Source organism: Chelon labrosus (assembly GCF_963514085.1).
Source record: "Chelon labrosus genome assembly, chromosome: 1".
Taxonomy (NCBI): domain Eukaryota; kingdom Metazoa; phylum Chordata; class Actinopteri; order Mugiliformes; family Mugilidae; genus Chelon; species Chelon labrosus.
Window position 1 is genome coordinate 19452784 of NC_140337.1, and position 21087 is coordinate 19473870.

Genomic DNA, 21087 nt, shown 5'->3' on the forward strand with positions numbered 1-21087 from the left:
ATGACATCTCTAATGTATGTTGTCTACCTGACATGTTTGTTCTTGTGGGGAAAGGGTGAGTTGTGTCTTTGCGACTGCAGTTTATATCAAGTGGCATTGTTTCTAATAGTTTCTCATTTCTATACTATAATTAACCTTATAAATTATGAAATCAATTGCTTTTCTCTCTTCAGTCGCTTCAGCTCAGAAGACACATCAGTCCTCATGTGTTCATCAAGAGAGTGGCTTCAAATCAGTAAATGTTGGTGAAAGCATAATTTTGCGATGTTTCTATGTAAGTAATGTGTCGGCAAGATTTTACTGGTATAAGCAAACTCTGGGACAGAAACCAAAGCTCATTTCTACTTTCTACATCTATGATGATGACGACGATGGAGCATTTTTTGACGAATATAACAATTCACGCTTTTCACTGGAAACCGAAAATGGCAAAAACCACTTGCTTATTTCAGATTTGCGTATTTCAGACTCAGCTACTTATTACTGTGTATGTAGAATTTCAGTCATTTTGGAATTTGCAGAAGGTGTTACAGTCAGTGTAAAAAGTTCAGATTTAAATATTAACGCTTCAGTTCATCAGTCTTCATTTGAGACCGTCCAGCCAGGAGGCTCTGTGACTCTGAACTGTACAGTACAAACTGGGAGCTGTGATGAAGAACACAGTGTTTACTGGTTCAAAGACTCGGAAGATTCTCATCCGGGACTCATTTACACTCATGGAGACAGAAATGATCAGTGCAAGAGGAAAAACAACATACAAACACACACTTGTGTCTACAACCTGCCGATGGAGAACCTGAATCTGTCTCATAATGGGATCTACTACTGTGCTGTTGCCTCATGTGGACACATACTGTTTGGAAATGGGACCAAGCTGAAGTTTAATCGTGAGTAGAACTGTCACAGATGTTTTCTTATCTGATTGACAGTTATGATTATTCCATAAAGATAATATCGCAAATGTCATTACATGTCCATGTCATGCAGGTGAGGAGGTTTCTCTTGTCTTGGTATATTTCTTGGGTGGTGCTTTGGCATTCACCACTATCCTGACACTTTTACTGGCTGCCTTACTGTACACATACAAGAGAAACAGCCAGCAAGCTACAGGTAAATCGTACTGTTTATTGCATAATTACTGAATTTTAACATTATAGAAACACAGCTTTTCTTTGTGTTTCAGAGTCTCATGCAGGATTTTCGGCTTCATACACAATGAACTCAGAGGTATCCAAATAACTTTCAAAATAATCTTACTACTGAAATTGTTTCTCCTTACGTATATGCTACATTGTCAGTTATTGTTTTCTATTTTATTAGCAGAGTTGCCAGGCTGAAGAAAACCTCCATTACGCTGCTTTAAGGGTGAAGAAGGCCAATCGATCAAGAAATCAAACAGATGACACAATGACAACATGCATCTACTCTGGTGTAAAGTAATAAAACTGTTTTAGCTTTGTCTCTGTATAACAGGACATGAATAGTTCTACTTGGTGTGTAATTTCACTTGTGCAAATTTTACAGTCAGAAGTCAATATAGTGGAAATGTCCCTTTTTATTCGAAATTTGATCACAGTCACACTATATATAAGTGCAGAAGGTCCTGATTTGTACCACAGGAAGAAGACTTGAGTAGTTCTACTTTGTGTGTAATTTCACTTAAACTGTAAATAATTGCTATAAACTGAACAAAAAAAGAACTCTCTGGCTCCATATGAAGCACTGGTTTTGATCCCAAGCAGAAATGTATCCTGAATTCTTTTGTGGTTTTGGCAATTAAACAGATAAAATGTGCAAATTTTACAGTTAGAAGTCTACCATTGTAAGAAAGGATCAAGGTAGTGGAATTGTCCCTTTGTATTTAAATTTCATCACAGTCAGACTGTAGAATGTCCTGATTTGTACCACAGGGAAAAGAATTGGAGAATCCACAGGCTTAATTTCTATTATTTCTATTATTTCTATGTCATGTTGAACGGATATAAATCATGCAATAATGAATATATGGAGCATTTATCACTTAAAATTGCAGATAGTTATGTTGTTGTGAAGCACTTTTGTACGGTTGATATGAAAAGTGTTATTCGAATAAAGACTTCATATTGATGGCTCACCTACCAGTATTTTTTTTAATTAATTGTGTTTATGTGCCGTGCAGCATCTTTTTCTTTCCAACAGTTCAATGTAGGGCTGGGCGATATGGCTGAAAAATGTGTCACGATATAAGTGTTTCATATCAGTCGATATCGGATGATAGCAGAAGCTGAGATTCTTCGATAATTATTGATTCGTTTTTTTAACCTATTCTACCCAGACTTCTCAACTGTGCTAAACTGCATCCATTATTTCTTTATATCGCTTTGATGTTTTGTCATATGGCACTGCTGCCGTGTACCTCTAGATCAGAGGTTGCACTAGACTTTTTCGTTGGCTGTCACTTTGACGGACAGGGTCATAAAAATCCCGTCATAACCCATTTTTACCCGTCAATTAAATTTTTTAAAAATTATAACAATGACATATTCAATGGCGTTTAATTTTCATTCATTTTAAATTGATATTCAGTAGCCGTGGAAAAAAAGATTCGGCTCATATAACCGGCTAACTCAGGCACTAAGACACTCACCCACTTAAGCACAATACGCAGAGAAACGAAACTTGACCAACTCATAACCACTGCTCGTGGATCCCTGCTTAATCGAGTCAGCAGCCACTCACTTGGCTGTCAGACAAACGAAACTTAACTGACTACTAATCAAGAGACAAGAGCCAATTAATATGCTCACTCGCCACCAAGTTAGCAGACAACATCAGTCTGACTCTTGTCAGACTTAAAATAACAAAAATATTGCCAAGGTGACGTGACCTTTCCTTTTTTATCTACAGTTTCCTCTCGCCCAGGCCTAGTTCAATGTGGTTCATTGTTTTATAACAATGATTTGACAATGATATAATTTATAAAGTTTAGTCCTGTGTATATTTAATAGATACTCATGGCAGCTGGACTTGTAGAATTTTTTGAGAAGACGTTTTCACCACTTATCCGAGTAGCTTCTTCAGTTCTAGGGGACTGGTAGGAAGTTAGAGGTTTAAATAGGAAACCCTGTGGGTAACCCATCAGAAATTTGCTTGACTTGCTTCTGTCTTGACTTGTTTCTGTTTTCTGTAGTGTGGTGGTTAGCACTGATGCCTCACAGCAAGAAGGTTCCTGGTCGAATCCAAGCCGACTGAGGCCTTTCTGTGGAAGTCCCCCCTGTGTCTGCATGGGTTCTCTCCGGACACTCCGGCTTCCTCTCACTGTCCAAAGACATGCTTGTTAATTGGTGATTCTAAATTGCATGTGAGTGCGAATAGTTGTCTGTCTCTCCATGTTAGCCCTACAATAGACTGGCGACCTGTCCAGCATTTTAAAACACTCACACTTAAACAGTAGTGCAAATGGTATGCATGAGAAGCCAAGGTGAGATCAGCAGAGATGTGGACACCAAGGATCTTAAAGCTTTCCATCCTCTGAACCTCGTCACCCTGTATACAGAGAGCAGACTGCAGAGTGTGCTTGGATTTCCACTATAAGTTCCTTGGTCTTAGAGGTGTTTAAGCCCAGGTTATTAACTAGTTTGTGGGGGATGAAAGCACACAATCTACAGCCTCCTGACATAGGTGTTGTCATTATCTAGGTGCGAAAGAGCTGTGTGGAGAGCCGTAATGATTGCATCCTCTGTCGACCTCTTTGCCCCTATGCAAATTGGTGTTGGTCTAAGGCCCCGTCCACATGTACCAAAACGATCTTTTCCCCCTCTGTTTTCCCTGGCATCGTTTCAAGAATATTTGCGTACACACGGATTCGTCTCAACACGACTCAAAACGCGACTCAGAAATTCACCAAATACGGAGAGGAAGAGCCGGAGCATGCGCATAAAGCTTGAGCGCTGTTTACAAATCAGCTTTAGAAGAAACCAAACTCAAGGAGAAATGATATTTTGCCCTAGTAACCATAATAGGCTCAATATCTTCTCCAGCAGGAACACTAGCATGTAGTCCGCCATTGTTGTTGATGTTGTTATGAGACGTCTCGCGGGATATAGGAGGTGGAAGGCTGTTCAAGGGGTGTGTCGATGACATCATCGAAACATCATTTTTCGCCATTTTCGCTGTTCACATGAAAACTCAAAAGCTGCGTTTGCGAATTTTTTCACCCTGGGACCAGGTTTCAGAAAAGTGTGTTTTACGGCAATGCGTTTACAGGATTCGTTTGGACGATCGGCCAAAAGGATGCAAAACATCTGCGTTTAAACCAAAAAGCGTCTCCGTGTGGATGGGGCCGAAGTCAGCAGAGATTTAGTAGTCACTTAGACAGTTCACTGTGCTCTTTGTCGGTACTGGGATTATGGTGGCTGACAAAGCAGGTTGGGACAGCAGACTGAGAAGTTGAAAATGGTGGTAAATACCTCTGATTGTTGCTCTGCACATGACCTTTCCAGTGACACCATCAGGGCCAGCCACTTTCCTCATGTTGACTCTATGAAGGACGACTCTGACCTGGTGTTGCTGCAGCTGTAGGGGACAGTCCTTTTGTTGTGGTGTGGGGGAAGTGATGTCTGCACTGATCTCATGATCAAAGCGTGCAAAGAAGGTGTTGAGGGTGTCTAGGACGGTGTGGTCCATGGTGTCCGTGTCCATGTGGCTTTCTCTGTAGCCAGTATCTTTATCCCCTGCCACATTGATCTGGAGCTATTGCTACTGAATTGATGCTATTGTATCTGAGCTTGGCCTCACTGATGCCCCTCCTCAGGCTCCTCTGAGCATCTGTGTAGGCCTGAGAGTCCCCGGTTTTAAATGCAAAATCCCGTAGTTTGAGTAAGACCCTCACCTTGCCATTGAACCATTGTTTTTGAATGAGAAACACTTTAACGGTTTTGGTTGTTGAGACATTCTCAGAGCAAAAGTTTATGTAGGACAGAACAGCTGTTGTGTGTCCTTCCAGGTCTGTCCCCTCAGCAAATACTTCCCAGTCTGTGTCCTCAAAGCAGTCCTGCAGGATTGAGGTGGTCTCTTCATTCCATATTCTGACTGTCTTGGTAGATTGTGTCTGTTTACAGCTGAGTGGTTTGTATGCTGGGATTAGGGACAGAGATAGATGATATGAGATTCCCAGATGGGGCAGTTGTCTGGCTTTGAAAGCATGTCAGAAGTTACAGAAGACTTGATCCAGAGTTTTACTTTCTCTTGTCGGGAAATGTACGTATTTGTTAAATTTGGGCAGGACGGACTTCAGGTTGGCATGGTTAAAGCCTCCTGCCACAATCACCATGCTGTGTGGCTGATGTGACAAGTCCTTGTGGTGTTACATATACAGCAGCGATGGTCACTGATGTAAATTCCAGAGGCAAGTAGAAGGGTCAGCACTGTAGCATCATGTATTCAGTGTCCGGAGAATAGTAACTGTCCAAATACTAACCCAAACTGATAAAGTGAGTATAGGCTGTCATGGAGCTCAGCATTGAAGTATGTTGTCCATCAGTGGTTTAACTTGTGCTTTTGATAAACTGGAGAATTTCAAGCTCCTATCATTGTGTTTCTTATTTTCACACCACACAAAATTTCTCGATGCCACAGGATTCAGAGAAGATGTGATCATACTTCCTTAATAGAACATAGTGAGTCACGATTGCTTGGCCACTCAAACCCAAGCTTGTCTGTAGAGTGAAGACAGAAGCAAGGTTCTTCTCATTCATCTCAAGAATTTGAACACGATGGCATCTCCTAAGTTTGTTTTCTTGGGAGAAATGGGAGAGTTTGTGTTTTGGAGAGTACATTCTGCATGGGATTGCTATTGTGTTATTTACTCATTAGATTAAATGGATTGCGGATTTTTGCTTAATTTCTCCAATCATTTCAGCTCAGAAGACTCATTGGTTTACATCCATTCTTCAAATCAGTAAATGTTGGTGAAAGTTTAATTTTGCAATGTTTCAATGATAGCGATGTAACACAAAATGTTTTACAGAAGGTTGGACGGAAACCAAAGCTCATTTCTACTTTCTACATATTTGATGAAACAGAATTTTATGGTGGATTCAAAAACAATTCACGCTTCACGATGGAAAATGTAAACAGTGAAACAGTGACTTGATTGTTTCAGTTTGCGTATTTCAGACTTAGCTACTTATTACTGCATAAGTAGAGTTTCTTACATTTTGGAATTTGCAGAAAGTGTTACAGCCAGTTTAAAGAGTTCAGGTTTGAATATTAATTAGTTTCAGTTCATCAATCTTCACCTGAGACCATCCAGCCAGGAGACTGTGACTCTAAACTGCACAGTACACTCTGGACCTGTGACAGAGAACACAGTGTTTCCACCATTTCCATTTTCTCTTTGAGACACACAAATGGCCAGTTCAAATGGCTTTTGGGAAGCGAATGCCCATTTATAGTTCTTTGTGAACAGCTTCTCTAAAGTACAGTATCACTTCACCAGATTTTGACCCAGGGTAATATGGACTGACCAATTGATGCTTCACATGAGCTGTCAGCTGACCTGTCTGAACTACAGCTAAGCTCAATACCAGTCACAATAAGGCAGGAACATTCACTGCTTAATTTCACTGCAGAGAAACGCTTTAGTCACTGAGCCATGTATTGGATGTGATTATAATACTTTAGGTAGCATTTTCTGCACTTTAAAGAAATCAACTGCTGAACAAAAATGTGGAACATGACATATGAGTGATATCTGTAAGGACTTACACGGGTGAGAATGTGAGGTCATTTAAATCTCATCAAACGGTCAAGGAGTTAGCTAAAGTCAGCTTAAAGAGCAACTACGTTTTTCAAATGTCTTTCAACAAGTCCGGCCCCTTGCCCAAATAGCAAGCTTGTCATTGTGGTTGTGAACATGTTTCCTTAATGGGACGTACGGTTTCACTTCAGATTGGCCAATCAAACAAAGTCTTGTCTTTGAAGAGTCGGTGAAGCTCAACAGCGAGATTCATTTCACTCAAGTCCCCGATTTGAACACGATGCCATCTCTAACGTTTGTTTTCTACCTGACATGTTTATTCTTGTGGGGAAATGGTGAGTTGTGTTTTTGTGACTGTGGTTTGTATTTTCTTAGTGACACTGTTTCTAATCGTTTCTCATTTCTATACTGTAATTTATCTTGTAAGATATGAAATCAGTTGTGTATTTGCTTTCTCTCTGCAGCCGCTTCAGCTCAGAAGACACATCAGTCCTCTGTTCATCAAGAGAGTGGTTTCAAATCAGTAAATGTTGGTGAAAGTATAATTTTGCGATGCTTCTATGGAAGTGAAGAAACAGCATATTTTTACTGGTATAAGCAAACTCTAGGACAGAAACCAAAGCTCATTTCTACTTTCTACATCCATGATAGCGCTGGGACATTTTATGATGAATTTGTGAACAATGCACGCTTCACACTGGAAACAGAAAATGGTAAAAACCACTTGATTATTTCAGATTTGCGTATTTCAGACTCAGCTACTTATTACTGCGCACGTAGAATTTTATTAATATCTGATTTTGCAGAAGGTGTTACAGTCAGTGTAAATAATAACACTGCAGTTCATCAGTCTTCATCTGAGACTATCCTGCCAGGAGGCTCTGTGACTCTGAACTGTACAGTACAAACGGGGACCTGTGATGAAGGACACAGTGTTTACTGGTTCAAAGACTCTGAAGATTCTCATCCAGGACTCATTTACACTCATGGAGACAGGAATGATCAGTGCAAGAGGAAAAACAACACACAAACACACACCTGTGTCTACAACCTGCCAATGAAGAACCTGAATCTGTCTCATAACGGGATCTACTACTGTGCTGTTGCCTCATGTGGACACATACTGTTTGGAAATGGGACCAAGCTGGAGTTGGTGGGTGAGTTACATAATATGAAAGGTTGTCTTATTTTTAGTAGTATTTACGCCAACTGTAACACAACTGAAAACTCTGTAATTTCTCCTGATTTCATAATTAACAGAGGGACTGGACTTGGTGTCTGTGTTGAGTGTGGTCGTCACATTCACCACTATCTTAGCGGTTGTCTTGGCATGTGTGATCACCAACATCAACAGTTGCCTCTGTACAGGTAATTGGTGTCATATTGTGTATATAGTGCATATGCATTGAATGTCATTTGTTAATAAGGTTTACTCCTGTTTTCCAGAGTCCCGAGAAAGATTTTCAGATCCATCCACAAGACTTGCAGAGGTAATTTATGCTTCAATAAAAAATATATTTTTGTTTCTTATTTCTGTCAACAAGTTTATGGTTTACTATTTCTTTCACCAGGGTCATCAAGATGAAGATAGCCTCTGTTACAATGTGTCAAGGGAGAACAACAGATCAAGAAGACTGGAGGACGACACCTGGAGTGAATGTGTGTACTTCATTGTAAAGCAGTAGAGTTGGACGTGTTTCTTCATCGTCTCAGACTTCATAATTTCTCTTTTAATGTAGAATATGACGTGTAAATTCTTGTCTCGTTGTCATTGTTTCAGCTAAGTGTGATGACTGTATAACCTTGATTTCCAATAAACATGTTAAACACGCTTTTCAAATATATAAAAGAGCATTTCTACCCCTTGTGACCATGTGTTGATTGTTTGACAGGAAAGAAGCCTTTACGGCTCAAGAACAATCCACAATGATAGACCTACAACCTACATGAGAACAAAAAGTCGCCACGCACAGGAACACACCCAGAGCTCTTTCCTTTTATCGTCTCCATGTGGTTGTAGTCAAAATGTGATGGTTGTGTGAGGCTGGTACTCTGCATCATAATCTCTTTCTGCTAACTGTGTCTACAAGCATACAGACAAAGAACATATTATTATTTTGCTAGTGTGGTGAAGATGGCCTTGTATGAATATTTTTGTTAAAAAATACAATTCTTAGAAACAGAGCACTTTTAGAACAATTTTCTGCCACAACTGGTGATTTTTAACCTTTTTGACGAACTGAAGGATTACGTGTTCCTTCAAGGGTTGAGAGAATCCCCCTAATCCTTAAACTAAGTACACATTTTAATGACCGTCTTGCATTAACTAGAAAATGCATTGTCAAACAAATTAGCAACAGAACTTTTTCTGAGTTCATGTAAAGTTGACTTTTTAGAGATGCATGATTCTCGCAGGACAGCAATGCTACAAACACATGATAATCGTACAAGATATGTTGCATGGCTGCAGATTAACCTACCCAACAACATAGAAAGTAGTTTACATTTCCCTTAGTAGTGGCACAATTTCATAGTGTGGTATTAGGACCTTTACTCAAGGAAAGGGTCTGCATACGTCTTCCATCACTGCCTGATTAGCTTTTGAGAGAGAAGCACCATTGCATTGCTATAACTGTATTGATCAGTTAATGCATGAGGTTAATGCTAGATACATGAATTCTACTGTTAAGTGCAGATCGCGAAGGTAGTGAGGGTAGATCGCGTGCCATTGACATTTTTTTTAGATATTAGTCTAAAACATTTATCCGTTGCAACTCCAAAACAAACAGCAAGAGAAACGATCATCTTTATTTATTTTTACTTTATATTTGCAACCATGCCCTCAGTTCAGCGGCACACTACCACAGTCACGCACAACTTCAACAACAACTGAAGACTACAGTCTTTCTTAAAGAGACAGCACTATTTTTCTAAAGGTGTAGTGCATTAACACTGTAACAATTAATATATCAATTAATATATCAATATTATATTATATTATATTATATTATATTATATTATATTATATTATATTATGTGTATCTATGACAGATGTATGTTTATCTTGCTGTTCTCTTCTCTTCTCTCTTTGCTGTTCTGTTCTCTCTTTCTTCTGTCTGTACCCGGCTGGCCTTAGGCAGATGGGTCCCTCCATATGAGCTGGGTTCTGCTCGAGGTTTCTTCCTGTTAAAAGGGAGTTTTTCCTTGCCACCGTTGCCTTCAGGCTTGCTCTGGGGGTTTCAGGCCGGGTTTTTGTAAAGCGTCTTGAGACGACTTGTATTGTTATTGACGCTATATAAATAAAATTGAATTGAATTGAATTGAATATTATATTACATTATACATTTCCGGGTAGATCACTTTGACTTGGTTATTGTAAAAGTAGCTCGCAAGCCAAAAAAGTGTGGGCACCACGATATTAAATCACTTTTCTTTCCAGTGTGATTTTGTCTACATTACTTCAATTATCAAAAATGGCTTGTATTTTAAATTTTTATTCATAAAGGTTTCCAGAATGCTCACTTTCAGCCTTGATCGTCTCTTCACAGCTATGGAGAAGAAGCTGTGTTTGTGCCGGCTCGCATGACTCTGAGTCTGCCAGAGGTTAGGCTGGTGAAAAGAGAGTGTCCTGGGAGGGCAGGGTTCATCCTGGATCTTTGTGGCCTGTCGGGGGAGACGCCTCGAGTAGATCTCCTCTAGGTGTGGTCCACTGAGCAGTCTTGATGACCCTGCTGCAGTTGTTTCTTCTCGGATGCAGTGCAGCTGACATACCACACTGTACATACATAGGTCAGGACACTCACTCTTATGCAGTGGTAAAAGTTTTTCAGCAGAGGTGGAGGGAGTTTGTTCCTCCTCAATGTTCTCAGGAAAAAGAGACGCTGCTGGGCCTTTTTAATAATGTGGGTGGTGTTCACAGTCCAGCCCAGGTCCTCTGAGATGTACAGTCCGAGAAACTTGAAGTTTGTGGCCCCTTCCACTTCTTCCCCATTAATGTTCAGGCCTGAGCGCAGTGTGGTCCCTGATGAGGGTGTTGGAGCCATGGCTGGCGACACAGTAATGGGTGTACAGAGTGGGCTTTGTGGCCCGTTGGAGGAGACTGAAAAAGTAAAAAATCCAGGTCTGGATAGCAGTGTCTCTCAATAACAGCAGTGTCCGTACACCAACTGTTAACAGAGACGCACACGCCCCCTCCTCTCCACGAGTCTGATGTGCGATCTGCCCGGAAAATTGTCAACTGGAATTCACTTGGAGGGATTTTCTGTGATTTAACAAAACCTAATATTGAGTATGATCTGTCAGTGAAATCTGTAAAGAGCTACATGGGTAAGAATTCGTAGTAATTTATATTTTGGTGATTTAAAATCTAAGGGTGAATTGAAGAGCCATTATGTTCTTTAAATATCTCTCAACAAGTCTTAAGTCCTGCCCCTTGCCCAAATACCAAGCCTGACACTGTAGCTGTGAACATGTTTCCTTAATAGGACATACAGTTTCACTTCAGATTGGCCAATCAAACAAAGTCTTGTCTTTGAAGAGTAGGTGAAGCTCAACAGCGAGATTCTTTTCACTCAAGTCACCGATTCTAACACGATGACATCTCTAAAGTTTGTTGTCTACCTGACATGTTTGTTTTTGAGGGGAAAGGGTGAGTTGTGTTTTTGTGACTGCGGTTTATATCTTAGTGGCATTGTTTCTAATAGTTTCTCATTTCTATACTGTAATTTACCTTATAAAGTATGAAATCAATTGCTTTCTCTCTTCAGTTGCTTCAGCTCAGAAGACACATCAGTCCTCATGTGTTCATCAAGACAGTGGCTTCAAATCAGTAAATGTTGGTGAAAGTGTAATTTTGCAGTGTTTTTATGGAAATGATGTTTCGGCAAGATTTTACTGGTATAAGCAAACTCTGGGACAGAAACCAAAGCTCATTTCTACTTTTTACATCTATGATGACGATGGAACATTTTATGATGAATTTTTGAACAATTCACGCTTTTCGCTGGAATCCAGCGATGGTAAAAACCACTTGCTTATTTCAGATTTGCGTATTTCAGACTCAGCTACTTATTACTGTGCATGTAGAATTTCAGTTATTTTTGAATTTGCAGAAGGTGTTACAGTCAGTGTAAAAAGTTCAGATTTGAATATTAACGCTTCAGTTCATCAGTCATCATCCGAGACCGTCCAGCCAGGAGGCTCTGTGACTCTGAACTGTACAGTACAAACTGGGACCTGTGATGAAGGACACAGTGTTTACTGGTTCAAAGACTCTGAAGAATCTTATCCAGGACTCATTTACACTCATGGCGACAGAAATGATCAGTGCAAGAGGAAAAACAACACACAAACACACACTTGTGTCTACAACCTGCCGATGGAGAACCTGAATCTGTCTCATAATGGGATCTACTACTGTGCTGTTGCCTCATGCGGACACATACTATTTGGAAATGGGACCAAGCTGAAGTTTAAACGTGAGTAGAACTGTAACAGATGTTTTCTTATCTGATTAACAGTTATGATTATTCCATGAGGATTAATATCACTAATGTCATTATATGTCCGTGTCATGCTGCAGGTGAGGAGTTTTCTGTTTTCTTGGTGTATTTCTTGGGTGGCGCTTTGGCATTCACCACTATCCTGACACTGTTACTGGCTGGATCTCTGTACACATTCAAGAGAAACAGCCAGCAAGCTACAGGTAAATTGTACTGTTTATTGCGTCATTACTGAATTTTAACATTATAGAAACACAGCTTTTCTTTGTGTTTCAGAGTCTCATGCAGGATTTTCCGCTTCATACACAATGAACTCAGAGGTATCCAAATAACTTTCAAAATAATTTTACTGCTGAAATTGTTTCTCCTAATGTATATGGTACATTGTCAATTGTTGTTTTCTATTTTATTAGCAGAGTTGCCAGGCTGAAGAAAACCTCCATTACGCTGCTTTAAGGGTGAAGAAGGCCAGTCGATCAAGAAATCAAACAGATGACACAATGACAACATGTATATACTCTGGTGTAAAGTGATAAAACTGTTTTAGCTTTGTCTCTGTATAACAGGACATGAGTATTTCTACTTGGTGTGTAATTTCACTTATGTGCAAATTTTACTGTCAGAAGTCAATATAGTGGAAATGTCCCTTTTTATTTGAAATTTGATCACAGTCACACTCTATAACTGCAGATGGTCCTGATTTGTACCACAGGGAAAAGTCTTTGTAGAATTCACAGGTATAATTTCTATTATTTCTATTTTTACTTGACACAAAATAAAACAGACTAGTGTGTCATGCCGAATGGATCTAACTCTAAATCATCCAATAATGAATATATGGAGCAAGTATCACTTACAATTGCAGATAGTTATGTTTTTGTGACGCACTTTGTAATGTTGATTTGAAAAGCGCTATACAAATAAAGACTTCATATTGATGGATGAAAGGGAGACTATTTGCTTCTTGGCCCACCTACCAGTATTGTTACTAATTGTGTTTACATGCCACGCAGGATCTTTTTTTCGAACAGTTCCATATGGTTCATTGTTTTATAACTGTTATAATAAATTGCATCTTGGTTCTTAAACTTTAGTCCTGTGTATATTTAATAGCCCACTATTAACACTTTTTCTCATTGTGCTTAAGTGTGGTAATTCAAGGCATTACTTAAGATTGGGGTTTAAAGGTTTATTCTATTTCATTTTTTGCAAAAAGTTGCATTAAAAGCTAAGACAAATGTTCTGTCAAGCAGTCAAGTAGAGATTAGGGCTTTTTTCTGATTTATATTGATCTTAATTTTAAATACTTGTTCCCTGCATCCTCTCATTAGAAATACTGCAGTTTTCTGGAAATAGTTTAGTTTTAATTAAAATTGTTCCAAACTGAAATATCTCCAAATTAATTGATTGTGGATCGGAAAAACTAACTGTCTCTAACTGTCTGTGAAAGTTCTCAGTCATCCAGGCCATGGCATATCCAAAAAGCATTCAAAAAAGGCAGCTGGACTTGTAGAGTTTTTTTGAGAAGACGTTTCACCACTCATCCGAGTAACTTCTTCAGTTCTGTTCAAGGGGAAAGGTGGGAATTTAGAGGTTTAAATAGGAAACTCTGTGGGTAACCCATCAGAAACTTCCTTGACTCGTTTCTGTTTTATGTAGCGTGGTGGCTGATGCCTCACAGCAAGAAGGTTCCAGGTCGAATCCAAGCCAACTGGGGCCTTTCAATGTGGAGTTTGCATGTTCTCCCTGTGTCTGTGTGGGTTCTCTCCGGGTACTCTGGCTTCCTCCCACTGTCCAAAGACATGCTTGTGAGATTAATTGGTGATTCTAAATTGCATTTCAAGTGCGAATGGTTGTCTGTCTCTCCTTGTTAGCCCTACAATAGACTGGCGACCTGACCAGGGTGTAATGGTACAGTGAGCAGAGCATTTTAAAACAGTAAACACTTAAACAGTAGTGCAAATGGTATGCATGTGAAGCCCAGGTGAGATCAGCAGAGATATGGACACAAAGGAATTTAAAGCTATCCACCCTCTGAACCTCGCTCCCTGTATACAGAGAGCAGACTGCAGAGTGTGCTTGGATTTCCTAAAGTCCACTATAAATTCCTTGGTCTTAGAGGTGTTTAAGTCCAGGTTATTGTCACCACACCACTGCACAAGATGCTGAACCTCTTCTCTGTAGGCTGATTCGTTATTCTTGGATATCAGTCCTACAATGGTGGTGTCGTCAGCAAATTTGTGTTGGTGGTGTGAATGGGGGCACAGTCATGGGTGAATGATGACTACAGAAGAGGGCTAAGGACACAGCCCTGCGAGGTGACGGTGTTGAGGATGAGGTTATGTCACTCATCCTGACGTTCTGGGATCTATTGTCTAGGAAGTCCAGAATCCAGCGGCACAGTGGACTGCCTAAGCCCAAGTTGCTCAGTTTTTGAACCAGTTTGTTGGGGATGACTGTATTGCAAGCACAAAATCTATAGCCTCCTGACATAGATGTTATCCTTATCCAAGTGCAAAAGAGCTGTGTTGAGAGCTGTGATGATTGGATCCTCTGTCGACCTCTTTGCCCCTATGCAAATTGGTGTTGGTCTAAGTCAGCAGGGATTTTAGTAGTCACTTAGACAGTTCACTGTGCTCTTTGTTGGTACTGGGATTATGGTGGCTGACAAAGCAGGTTGGGACAGCAGACTGAGAAGTTGAAAATGTTGGTAAATACCTCTTATAGTTGGTCCAACACGTGACTTAAGGATATTTCCATTGACACCATCAGGGCCAGCCACTTTCCTCATGTTGACTCCATGAAGGACGACTCTGACCTGGTGTTGCTGCAGCTGTAGGGGACAGTCCTTTTTTTGTGGTGTGGGGGAAGTGATGTCTGCACTGATCTCATGATCAAAGCATGCAAAGAAGGCGTTGAGGGTGTCTAGGAGGGTGTGGCCCATGGTATCTGTGTCCATGTGGCTCTCTCTGTAGCAAGTGAGTGTCTTTATCCCCTGCCACATTGACCTGGAGCTGTTGCTATTGAAGTGCTCCCCAATACGGTGTTTGTATCTGCATTTTACCTCACAGATGGCCCTCCTAAGGCTCCTCTGAGCATCTGTGTAGGCCTGAGAGTCCCTGGTTTTAAATGCAGAATCCTGCAGTTTGAAATGTACGTATTTGTTTAATTTGGGCAAGGCAGTCTTCAGGTTGGCATGGTTTAAAGTCTCCTGCCACAATCACGACGCTGTATGGCTGATGTGACAATTGCTTGTGGTGTTACATACAGTATACAGCAGCGATGGTCACTGATGTAAATTCCAGAGGCAAGTAGAAGGGTCTGCACTGCATTCAATTTCCAGAGAACAGTAACTGTCCTTAACTGTGATAGTACACCAGATGTTATTTGTGTATATACAGAGTCCACCACCTCTGCTCTTACCGGAGTTAGCGGTCTTGTCCATTCTGAAGGAGGCGCGTCCTGCTAACTCTATAGCAGCATTCGGGATGGTATGATTCAGCCAGGTCTCTCTGATGATCATGGAGAGACCGGGTGTTCGCCAGGAAAACACTCGGTGCGGCAGTTTTGAAAGGGTTAGCCCTAAGCTTAGCATGTAGCCCAACTCAATTCCCCCTCTTTTGTTTATGATGTCTTTTCCACCTGAGCCACGGCAGTGGGGATGGTATACAGTTTGTGCAAGAGAGCATAAAAAGTACAAGAAGCTACCGAAACCAAAGTAGCACCGGGCTACTGCAGCCACTTGCACCACCATCTTGCGTAAAGTAGGATATTTCCAAGAGCTGACATTACAAGCACAGAGACATCAACATATTTAGAAATTCAAAATAGATTGTTCTATGCTTTCAAAGAGGCCAAATACTAACCCAAACTGATAAAGTGAGTATAGGCTGTCATGGAGCTCTGCATTAAAGGATGTTGTCCATCAGTGGTTTTACTTGTGCTTTTGATAAACTGGAGAATTTCAAGCTCCTATCATTGTGTCTCTTATTTTCACACCACACAAAATTTCTCGATGCCACAGGATTCAGTGAAGATGTGTGATGGAGAACACAGCATTTCCACCATTTCCATTTGAGTAAAAATAACGTTATAACACCACTATCATTCTGGCATACATACATACATACATCATATGTATGCCTTGATTTGTGATCATTTTCTGCTCTCTGAGACACACAAATGGTCAGTTCAAATGGCTTTTGGGAAGCGAATGCTCATATGTAGATCTTTCTGAACAGTCTCTCTGAAGTACAGTATCACTTCACCAGATTTTGACCCAGGGTAATATGGACTTACCAACGGATGCATCACATGAGTTGTCAGCAGAACTTTCTGAACTACCGCTAAGCTCAATGCCAGTCACAATAAGGCAGGAACATTCACTGCTTAATTTCACTGCAGAGAAACGCATCAGTCACTGAGCCATGTATTGGATGTGATTATAATACTTTAGGTAGCATTTTCTGCACTTTAAAGAAACCAACTGCTGAACAAAAATGTGGAACATGACCTGTCAGTGATATCTGTAAGGGCTTACACGGGTGAGAATGTGAGGTCATTTATATCTTAACAAACGGTCAAGGAGTTAGCTAAAGTCAGCTTAAAGAGCAACTATGTTTCTCAAATGTCTTTCAACAAGTCCTGCCCCTTGCCCAAATAGCAAGCTTGTCACTGTGGTTGTGAACATGTTTCCTTAATGGGACGTACAGTTTCACTTCAGATTGGCCAATCAAACAAAGTCTTGTCTTTGAAGAGTCGGTGAAGCTCAAAAGCGTGATTCTTTTCACTCAAACCCCCGATTTGAACACGATGACATCTCTAACGTTTGTTTTCTACCTGACATGTTCGTTCTTGTGGGGAAAGGGTGAGATGTGTTTTTGTGACTGTGGTTTGTATTTTCTCAGTGACACGGTTTCTAATAGTTTCTCATTTCTATACTGTAATTTATCTTCTAAAACATGAAATCAGTTGTGTATTTGCTTTCTCTCTGCAGTCGCTTCAGCTCAGAAGACACATCAGTCCTCATCTGTTCATCAAGAGAGTGGTTTCAAATCAGTAAATGTTGGTGAAAGTATAACTTTGCAATGTTTCTATGATGGAAGTAAAGATAATGCATGGGTTTACTGGTATAAGCAAACATTGGGACAGAAACCAAAGCTCATTTCTACTTTCTACATCCATGATAGCGCTGGGACATTTTATGATGAATTTGTGAACAATGCACGCTTCACACTGGAAACAGAAAAGGGTAAAAACCACTTGAATATTTCAGATTTGCGTATTTCAGACTCAGCTACTTATTACTGCGCACATAGAATTTCAGTAATATCTGAATTTGCAAAAGGTGTTACAGTCGGTGTAAATAATAACACTGCAGTTCATCAGTCTTCATCTGAGACTATCCTGCTAGGAGGATCTGTGACTCTGAACTGTACAGTACAAACGGGGACCTGTGATGAAGGACACAGTGTTTACTGGTTCAAAGACTCTGAAGATTCTCATCCAGGACTCATTTACACTCATGGAGACAGGAATGATCAGTGCAAGAGGGAAAATAACACACAAACACACACTTGCGTCTACAACCTGCCGATGGAGAACCTGAATCTGTCTCATAATGGGATCTACTACTGTGCTGTTGCCTCATGCGGACACATACTGTTTGGAAATGGGACCAAGCTGAAGTTTAAATGTGAGTAGAACTGTCACAGATGTTTTCTTATCTGATTAACAGTTATGATTATTCTGTAAGGATTAATATCACTAATGTCATTATATGTCCGTGTCATGCTGCAGGTGAGGAGTTTTCTGTTTTCTTGGTGTATTTCTTGGGTGGCGCTTTGACATTCGCCACTATCCTGACACTTTTACTGGCTGCCTTACTGTACACATACAAGAGAAACAGCCAGCAAGCTACAGGTAAATTGTACTGTTTATTGCGTAATTACAGAATTTTAACATTATAGAAACACAGCTTTTCTTTGTGTTTCAGAGTCTCATGCAGGATTTTCGGCTTCATACACAATGAACTCAGAGGTATCCAAATAACTTTCAAAATAATTTTACTGCTAAAATTGTTTCTCCTTGTATATGCTACATTGTCAGTTGTTGTTTTCTATTTTATTAGCAGAGTTGCCAGGCTGAAGAAAACCTCCATTACGCTGCTTTAAGGGTGAAGAAGGCCAATCGATCAAGAAATCAAACAAATGACACAATGGCAACATGTATCTACTCTGGTGTAAAGTAATAATTCAATTCAGTTCAAAGCACTTTATTTGTCCCCAAGGGGCAATTTAAAAAGGCGCATTGTAGTAGCTTATTTCAAACAAGGGACAAGAGACACAGTCAACAACAAAAGCAGCACGCATACTGTACAATCAACCAGAACATATTTCACAGGCACACTGCACAATCACACACTGCATACCACATATCATCATTCATCGTATAGTAGTAGTTCTAAAAAAGATCTAAAAGTTCTATAAAACTGTTTTAGCTTTGTCTCTGTATAACAGGACATGAGTATTTCTACTTTGTGTGTAATTTCACTTATGCGCAAATTTTACTGTCAGAAGTCAATATAGTGGAATTGTCCCTTTTTATTTGAAATTTGATCACAGTCACACTCTATAACTGCAGAAGCTCCTGATTTGTATCACAAGGACAAGTATTTGTAGAATTCGCAGGTATAATTTGTATTATTTCTGTTTTTATTTGACACAAAATAAAACAGACTTGTGTGTCATGCTGAATGGATATAACTCTAAATCATCCAATAATGAATATATGGAGCAAGTATCACTTAAAATTGTAGATAGTTATGTTTTTGTGACGCACTTTGTAATGTTGATTTGAAAAGCGCTATACAAATAAAGACTTCATACTGATGGATGAAAGTGAGACTATTTGCTGCTTGGCCCACCTACCAGTATTTTTACTAACTGTGTTTACGTGCCATGCAGGATCTTTTTTTCGAACAGTTCCATATGGTTCATTGTTTTATAACTGTTATAATAAATTGCATCTTGGTTCTAAAACTTTAGTCCTGTGTGTATTTAATAGCCCACTATTAAATATTTTTCTCATTGTGCTTTAGTGTGGTAATTCAAGGCATTACTTAAGATTGGGGTTTAAAGGTTTATTCTATTTCATTTTTTTGCAAAAAGCTGCATTACAAGCTAAGACAAATGGAACTGTCAAGCAGTCAAGTAGAGATTAGGGCTTTTTCTAATTTATATTGATCTTAATTTTAAATACTTGTTCCCTGCATCCTCTCATTAGAAATATTGCAGTGTTCTGGAAGTAGTTTAGTTTTAAGTAAAATTGTTCCAAACTGAAATATCTCCAAAAGAATTGATTGTGGATCAGAATTGATTCGGTTCACGAAATCACAGACGATACCCAGCCCTGGTGGAAAAACTAACTGTCTCTAACTGTCTGTGAAGGTTCTCAGTCATTCAGGCCATGGTATATCCAAAAAGCATTCAAAAAAGGCAGCGGGACTTGTAGAGTTTTTTTGAGAAGACGTTTCACCACTCATCCGAGTAGCTTTTTCAGTTCTATTCAAGGGAAAAAGGTGGGAATTTAGAGGTTTAAATAGGAAACTCTGTGGGTAACCCATCAGAAACTTGCTTGACTTGTTTCTGTCTTGACTCGTTTCTGTTTTATGTAGCGTGGTGGCTGATGCCTCACAGCAAGAAGGTTCCAGGTAGAATCCAAGCCAACTGGGGCCTTTCAGTGGGGAGTTTGCATGTTCTCCCTGTGTCTGTGTGGGTTCTCTCCAGGTACTCTGGCTTCCTCCCACTGTCCAAAGACATGCTCGTGAGGTTAACTGGTGATTCTAAATTGCATTGCAAGTGCGAATGGTTGTCTGTCTCTCCATGTTAGCCCTACAATAGACTGGCGACCTGTCCAGGGTGTAATGGTACAGTGAGCAGAGCATTTTAAAACAGTAAACACTTAAGCAGTTGTGCAAATGGTATGCATGTGAAGCCCAGGTGAGATCAGCAGAGATATGGACACCAAGGAATTTAAAGCTATCCACCCTCTGACCCTCGCTCCCTGTATACAGAGAGCAGACTGCAGAGTGTGCTTGGATTTCCTAAAGTCCACTATAAGTTCCTTGGTCTTAGAGGTGTTTAAGTCCAGGTTATTGTCACCACACCACTGCACAAGATGCTGAACCTCTTCTCTGTAGGCTGATTCGTTATTCTTGGATATCAGTCCTACAATGGTGGTGTTGTCAGCAAATTTGTGTTGGTGGTGTGAATGGGGGCACAGTCATGGGTGAATGATGATTACAGAAGAGGGCTAAGGACACAGCCCTGCGAGGTGACGGTGTTGAGGATGAGGTTATGTCACTCATCCTGACGTTCTGGGATCTATTGTCTAGGAAGTCCAGAATCCAGCGGCACAGTGGACTGCCTAAGCCCAAATTGCTCAGTTTTTGAACCAGTTTGTTGGGGATGACTGTATTGCAAGCACAAAATCTATAGCCTCCTGACATAGATGTTATCCTTATCTAAGTGCGAAAGAGCTGTGTTGAGAGCTGTGATGATTGGATCCTCTGTCGACCTCTTTGCCCCTATGCAAATTGGTGTTGGTCTAAGTCAGCAGGGATTTTAGTAGTCACTTAGACAGTTCACTGTGCTCTTTGTTGGTACTGGGATTATGGTGGCTGACAAAGCAGGTTGGGACAGCAGACTGAGAAGTTGAAAATGTTGGTAAATACCTCTTATAGTTGGTCCAACACGTGACTTAAGGATATTTCCATTGACACCATCAGGGCCAGCCACTTTCCTCATGTTGACTCTATGAAGGACGACTCTGACCTGGTGTTGCTGC

The 21087-nt window shown here is 40.2% G+C and overlaps 4 protein-coding genes across 4 annotated transcripts; all 4 read left to right on the plus strand.

The window, feature by feature from the left end:
- On the plus strand, positions 1 to 895 carry LOC311491681 (uncharacterized protein; the record flags this gene model as incomplete). Its single annotated transcript, XM_084549674.1, has 2 exons — positions 1 to 55; positions 174 to 895. 2 exons carry the CDS (start codon positions 1 to 3, stop codon positions 893 to 895), a joined length of 777 nt encoding a protein of 258 aa, XP_084405800.1.
- Positions 896 to 7019: 6124 nt separating this feature from the next.
- On the plus strand, positions 7020 to 8675 carry LOC311491689 (uncharacterized protein; the record flags this gene model as incomplete). Its single annotated transcript, XM_084549687.1, has 2 exons — positions 7020 to 7074; positions 7204 to 8675. 2 exons carry the CDS (start codon positions 7020 to 7022, stop codon positions 8109 to 8111), a joined length of 963 nt encoding a protein of 320 aa, XP_084405813.1. The 3' UTR covers positions 8112 to 8675.
- Positions 8676 to 10805: 2130 nt separating this feature from the next.
- Positions 10806 to 13063, plus strand: LOC311495925 (uncharacterized protein). Its single transcript, XM_084555594.1, has 3 exons — positions 10806 to 11387; positions 11506 to 12216; positions 12321 to 13063. Exons 1-3 carry the CDS (start codon positions 11333 to 11335, stop codon positions 12473 to 12475), a joined length of 921 nt encoding a protein of 306 aa, XP_084411720.1. The 5' UTR covers positions 10806 to 11332; the 3' UTR covers positions 12476 to 13063.
- A 2459-nt stretch (positions 13064 to 15522) lies between these two features.
- LOC311491698 (immunoglobulin alpha-2 heavy chain-like) lies at positions 15523 to 17943 on the plus strand (the record flags this gene model as incomplete). The annotated part of the gene is made up of 3 exons (XM_084549699.1): positions 15523 to 15534; positions 15642 to 15731; positions 17212 to 17943. The coding sequence occupies 3 exons, from the start codon at positions 15523 to 15525 to the stop codon at positions 17941 to 17943; spliced, it is 834 nt and encodes a 277-aa protein (XP_084405825.1).
- Positions 17944 to 21087: the final 3144 nt, after the last annotated feature.

Bases quoted from the DNA above. Each gene is read 5' to 3' on its own strand.
- LOC311495925 (XM_084555594.1), top strand. From the start codon at position 11,333: ATGACATCTCTAAAGTTTGTTGTCTACCTGACATGTTTGTTTTTGAGG. The intron at 11,388-11,505 runs GTGAGTTGTGTT...TTCTCTCTTCAG, and splicing joins TTTGTTTTTGAGGGGAAAGG to TTGCTTCAGCTCAGAAGACA. The intron at 12,217-12,320 runs GTGAGTAGAACT...GTCATGCTGCAG, and splicing joins GACCAAGCTGAAGTTTAAAC to GTGAGGAGTTTTCTGTTTTC.